The sequence below is a fragment of the Sceloporus occidentalis genome, unplaced genomic scaffold (assembly GCF_023333645.1).
Source record: "Sceloporus occidentalis isolate IW3139 unplaced genomic scaffold, rSceOcc1.0.p SCAF_19, whole genome shotgun sequence".
Taxonomy (NCBI): Eukaryota; Metazoa; Chordata; class Lepidosauria; order Squamata; family Phrynosomatidae; genus Sceloporus; species Sceloporus occidentalis.
Genome location: NW_028316999.1, coordinates 14,580,001 through 14,586,251, shown reverse-complemented (window position 1 = coordinate 14,586,251; position 6,251 = coordinate 14,580,001). Strand labels below are relative to the sequence as shown.

The 6,251-nt window shown below is 38.6% G+C and overlaps 1 protein-coding gene across 7 annotated transcripts in view; it reads left to right on the top strand.

Annotated features, from left to right (window-relative positions):
* Window positions 1-376: 376 nt before the first annotated feature.
* LOC149302485 (heterogeneous nuclear ribonucleoprotein Q-like) overlaps window positions 377-6,251 on the top strand; it is a 10,979-nt gene continuing 5,104 nt past the window's right edge. For 3 of the 7 annotated variants that reach the window (XM_089482493.1, XM_089482494.1, XM_089482495.1), the window contains exons 1-6: window positions 383-530; window positions 1,647-1,765; window positions 3,537-3,644; window positions 4,672-4,785; window positions 4,897-5,073; window positions 5,257-5,392. In XM_089482493.1, the coding sequence (XP_089338619.1) occupies window positions 383-530; window positions 1,647-1,765; window positions 3,537-3,644; window positions 4,672-4,785; window positions 4,897-5,073; window positions 5,257-5,392 (802 nt within the window). Of the gene's footprint in view, window positions 531-1,646; window positions 1,766-3,536; window positions 3,645-4,671; window positions 4,786-4,896; window positions 5,074-5,256; window positions 5,397-6,251 lie in introns of those variants that run through there. The other 4 variants (XM_089482496.1, XM_089482497.1, XM_089482498.1 and 1 more) reach the window with 4 other exon arrangements.

Below are 6,251 nucleotides of genomic sequence, written 5' to 3'. Positions count from 1 at the left end.
GGGCAGGCAGAACGAGTGCGTAACTATTTGAGTTACAGGTACGAGAGGTAAGGAAGGTCCTGCTCAAACAAGCGTACAACTCCATTTGTCTCAAGTACCCGCTGTTCGGCTATAGCTCTCCTTCTTGACATGTTTTAATAGGAATTATGGAGAGATGGGGGGGGGCTTCACTGGTGGCTGGCAGGCCAACGTATAACTTTTGTAACAGATTACAGTAAAGATTTAGTGAGTGACTTTAGAGCGAGGTCCACTACAGTAGTTTTATATCTAAATCAATAAAATGTGCCACATTGTTTTGCATGCATATCCAGTGAGGAATGGTTAATATTAGCGATACCCCTTAATAATGCCAATTATTGCATTTGTACAGATTTCTGGAGATATGGCCGCTGAACATGTAAATGGGAATGGCACAGAAGAGTCCATGGATACTTATGCTGCAGTAGTCCCATCTGAGCATTTGCAGACTTTGCTCGATGCTGGTTTACCACAGAAAGTTGCTGAAAAACTAGATGAAATTTACATTTCAGGTAAGACTTGGATCTTGCAAAAAAACTTATTTTGGATTTGTCTCTATTGGACTGTGCCTAAATTGAGCAACTTTTTGTGGTTTCCCAAAAAAAATGTATGGGAACTGCAGGTATAATCTCAGCCACTTCATTGATTGAGGGCTCTAATACATGGTGCTTTGCGTCATGCTGTGAAGGGCTTATAGTGGATCTGCCGTTTGCTGCCATTCGGTATAATTAGCGTTCAGTTCTGATTAAAATGGGCTATACAGTCTCCCACCTTAATGTGTGTACCACGGGAGTTGCCATTTCTGTTTCCAGGATTTAAATGGTTATTGCCCCCTTTGTTATGTTAGACTCCTTATTGCCAGTTGGTTCTGACAGCCTTGGTAAAGTTGGCATGGGGGAGAAGGTTTCGGTATTTCAGAACAGAACGTCGATTCGTTTTTCTCTGGTGGTCTTGCTTTCTCTTTAGCCAAATATCGCCAAAACATTTGAATGACTGGGATTCTGTAGGTTTCGTAAATTATGCGAAAATCTGTGAAGGCGACAGATCCCCTTTTAATGCTGGCTTGCCATTGTTTTAGGCATTGTTCTCTGATGTAAAAACACTAATAAAGCAAGGTAGGTAAAACTACAGGGCTAAAATATGCCCACTTTTTACCTCTGAATTTCTAATCACTCTGTATACGTGTGTATTTCATGCTGTTCTCTTTACTTTATAGCAAAGGCATAACTGTATTTTGTACTGTAAGATAAATTCACAATTTGTATCCTAAAAAGGTGCAGAGTGTTGGCGTCGGCTCACCTGTCAGATCTGTAACAAACCTCTCACTTGTGTGCTGTTCAACTTGTCTTATCACTGTCGCTTCTTGCAATGCCGTGGAAACATTGCGTGTATACGCTATTCTTACGTAACTACCTTCATCTTCTAGATTTAAAATACATGAATCTAAACTATGAAGGACTGGTCGTTGTGTGGACATTGACTATATTATACTGAGCTAGTATTACATCACCGTATTTTGTAATATGCACAGCTCTTTGATGATGAGAATATTGATTCTGTACTTGTCTGTCCCTTGTTAAAAACAAAAAACAAACTTAAATTGTAAAAAGCTTTTCTCTTTTCTTTAGGTTTAGTTGCACACAGTGATTTAGATGAAAGAGCTATTGAAGCTTTAAAAGAATTCAATGAAGAAGGTGCTTTAGCGGTGCTTCAGCAGTTCAAGGACAGCGATCTCTCGCATGTACAGGTAAATATGTATTATATATATCTATATCTTGTGATGACATGGTAGTCAGTGTATGTGTTTGTGTAAATATATATATATATATATATATATATATATATATATATATTTACACACAGTACTGAGCAAAAGTTTTAGGCTGGTGTGACAAAATACTGAGAAGTAAGAACTATTTAAAGAATTAAAATGCAAAGTGAATGAATAGAAGAACAATCTAAATGAATGGGGTAATCACGCCTTTTCTTCAAAACAGTGTGTGTGTATGTATGTATGTGTGTGTATATATATATATATATGTGTTGCTAAAGACAGTTTAAATTCAATAGCTGTACACCATGGCAACACTGAGCACATTAACAAGATGCAAGGTTTCTCCCAGGCAGAACTTTCAAGGCAGACAGAAATTTCCATATGTTCTGTCCCAAACTCTTTTTCAGAAGCACAAAGAAACAGGAAAGATTGGGGACTGTAGACACAGTTAAGTGAAAGACACATCATGCATATTTCCCTTCTCAATCGGAGGATGTTCAGCATTGGCAGAAAACAGTGGGACCTTGGTACACCCATCCACTTTCTGGAGAAGTCTAGGCAGACGTGGTCTTCTTGGGGCAAGACCAAGCAATTCAACTATTCACAAAGCACAGGAACTGGTGCAGAATAATGCCAGCAGGTGTTCTGGACAGATGAGTCAAAATTGGAAATATTTGGGTGTAGCGGAAGGCAGTTTGTTCCCAAGGGGCTGGAGAGCGCTACAAGTGTTTGCAGGCAACTGTGAAGCATGGTGGAGGAGGTTCCTTGCGATTTTGGGGCTGCATTTATCCTAACTGAGTTAGGGATTTGGTCGGAATGGTCTCCTCAGTGCTGAAAAGTACAGGCAGAGACTTATCCATCATGCAATACCATGAGGGAGGCATCTGATTAACCCCAGCGTTATTCTGCAGCATGACAACAACCCAGGACATATAGCAAAAGTCATTAAGAACTATCTTCAGCATGAAGAACAAGGAATCCAGGAAGCAATGGTATGGCCCCCAAAGGTATCACCGTGATCTCAGCCTCGAGCCTATCTGGGCTTACATGGAGAGAGAAGCAACTGAGGCTTCCTAAATACATGACAAACTGTAGTTTGTTCTCAGATGTTTGGAACAACCTACCTGTTGAGTTCCTGAAACTGTGTGCAAGTCTACCCCGAAGAATTGATACTGTTTTGAAAGCCAAGGGTAGTCACACCAAATAATTGATTTAGCTTTTTCTTCTGTTCACTCACTTTGCATTTTGTTAAATGATAAATTGCTATGTCTACTTTTCAAAGCATTCTCACTTTACAGCATTTTGTCACAGCTACCTTAAACTTTTGCATAGTGCTGTGTGTGTGTGTGTGTGTGTGTGTGTGTGTAGATCGATATAGTGGGTATGTATAGACACCATACCACATAACTGTATTTTTTTAAACTGGGTTATACTTGCTGATGTTTTCAGTCATCTGTATCTTCCGAGTTTCCCTAAGTGGTGTCTGGTATCGGTCTATCTGCTAAGAGTGTACACTAAACGGGCAATGTTGTTTTGCTGCTCTTGCAGTGCGGCGCTCTTGTTCTGACTCCTGAAGGAGTCGAGGGAATGTAGTTAAGATTGTCTCTATCCATCAAGTGACGTGTTTGCTTGGAGCATTGAGCTTCGTATTAGTGTAGTGTCTCTTTAAATGTTAACGTTCACGACTTAGATTTTGCTTAAATTTGCATATGTATCAAATGTTTTCCCATTGCTTTTATTTTAGAACAAAAGTGCCTTTTTATGTGGAGTTATGAAGACCTACAGACAGAGAGAGAAACAAGGGACCAAGGTAGCAGATTCTAGTAAAGGACCAGATGAGTCTAAAATAAAGGTATGTTTCAAAATGTGTTGGCTGCTCATTTTGGTTACCTTCTAAACTGTGATTTCCGCCATGGCTATAAATGCTGCTTGTGTACATTAGATGTATGTAGTCAGAGCTGTATGATGCTGCAAACCTATGCAAGTCCACATATACTAACATAGTCAGTTATTTAGCTCATAAATCCTATGAAACCGTGTTCTACAAGACTGTACACCTTATACCAAACACAGCAGATGTGAATCCTACTTAACTCTCAGTTTAACAAGGCTCAATGGCAAAGCTGGAACAGTCAAAAAGTTTTGTTTAAGGGAGAGTATGTTAAAGCTTCTTTACAATACACAATAAAGGGCCAACCCCAATGAGTGTTGGCTCCAGGAACAGCTTGGCTAGCCCTTGGTATGTACTGACTCTTAATAGTGAAGTGAGAGAGTTGAAACTACAACTTTCCGTTTAGTGAACAAACCAAGTGCCAAAAGTTCAGGCTGCATACACTTTTGTGGATGGCTAATTTGTGTTGTGATATTAAGGAATTATAGATATGGGTGGGTTGTCCAAAGTGATCTAGCAGGCGTTCACCAGATTAGATTTAGTATTTTAATTTAGGAAATTTGGATAAAGTGTTCCAACTCTTCTTTGTTTTGTTTTATGGAAACTTTTTTTTTTTATATATATATTCCTTTCAAATATTGAATTGTCAGCCTTTCCTAAAATAAATTGTTAATTACACCAAAATGCAGGCATTTTACTTTGAATTATTTACTAGCAACTGAACTTAAGCTTGCATCTTTTGTCAAGCAGTCAGGGTTGGGTTTTCAACACTGGTCATCTATTTTTTTAGTGTTATCCTTTTGGAGGACCTTGACATGTCTGCTTTACAAACCCTTGAGTAGGATATGCTTAGTTAAAAAAACAAAAAACCTGGTCTTTCATTGGGTCACAGAACATACAGTAGTTTTTAGGAGGAAGGCATATTGCCCACATTGCCCTTTTTTAGTTCTTTAGTTTTTGTTTTTTTTTCCCCAAATCTATTTTTTAGGCACTCCTGGAAAGAACAGGCTATACTTTGGATGTGACAACCGGTCAAAGAAAATATGGTGGACCACCACCAGACTCTGTACATTCGGGTCAACAGCCTTCCGTTGGCACAGAGGTGAGAATGTGTCAGCTGTTTTTGAAAAGACATTGTTTGCTAACGCTGTGTTTTGTCTTGGTCCCCACTCTTCTATTGTTTTTTAAAATACATATTTTTTTTTATTTACAGATATTTGTTGGTAAGATCCCAAGAGATCTATTTGAAGATGAACTTGTTCCCCTTTTTGAGAAAGCAGGAACAATTTGGGATCTGCGTTTAATGATGGATCCTTTGACTGGTTTAAATAGGGGATATGCGTTTGTTACTTTCTGTACAAAAGAAGCTGCACAGGAGGCTGTTAAACTGGTAGGTATAATCATTTATTTGTAAAGTTTTCCAAAGATCAGTTGTGCTCCCTAAAGCCATACTTTAGTTCTCAATCTTACAAATATTGGTTAGAATACAGTCTGCTGTTTTTTGTAATGCATGAAGTTTTAACTTTCAAACTGAAGCTTTAATTTTTTTAAATGTAATTTTCCCCTTTTTTAGTACAATAACCATGAGATCCGGTCAGGGAAGCATATTGGTGTGTGCATTTCTGTTGCCAATAATAGGCTATTTGTTGGTTCGATTCCAAAAAGTAAAACAAAGGAGCAAATTGTTGAAGAATTTAGTAAAGTTACTGGTAAGTACAAAAAAAATATAAAAATCTGTTCAATAATAGCGGGAAGTTTTGTTTAAACTCCTTGATGTTGCTTTGTATTATAAATGGGCTAGCCCTGTAATTTTTAGGTAGCCCTAATTACTGCCACAGAAGGAAATTCGTTTTTTGATTGCTCAGTAGAAGCATGTTTGGATAGGAACAGAATTTGATCACGGATAAGAACTGTCCAGAACTTCTAGTCTGCCCGTTTTTTCCTGGTGTAAAGACTCAAACCCCTTAGTCAGGATGTATGTTTTAATTCCTTCACTGTATTAACACCCATCACTGCTGTGAGACTCTTCCATTTATCTTACACTCTGTCTAAAACTAGAGGGTCAGAGCATTAGATGTAAGGAAATTTACTATGTCTTCTTGTTATCCTTTTAAAATGAGCTTCCCTCCTATACGTTGATCCCTTTTATAATTATTGAAATGTTTGTTACGCCTCCCCTCAGTCTTCTTCCAAGCTATACATATTAAGATCCCTTAGTCTTTCCTGATGATCTTTATGCTGCAAACCACTTACTATTTGTGTAGCCCTCTTCTGAACTCTCCAATGTGTGAATATCCTATTGGAGATGGTGCCTACAAAACTGTACACCATACTCAACAGATGTCCGATCAGGCCTCGCCTAAAGTGGCAGAACCCCTCGCTCTTCCTCGTATTAATGTCTCTAGCCATACAACCAAACACCCTGCTTGCTTTTTCAAAGAACAGTGTCCCCAAGTGCATTGCTTTCACGTTTATCAAGCCCAGAACTGCAGCTACCACACTTGTGACCATTCTTCTAGTTTACTTAAATCATTTGCCATTTTATCCCTGAGGTAACCCACTGGTAAC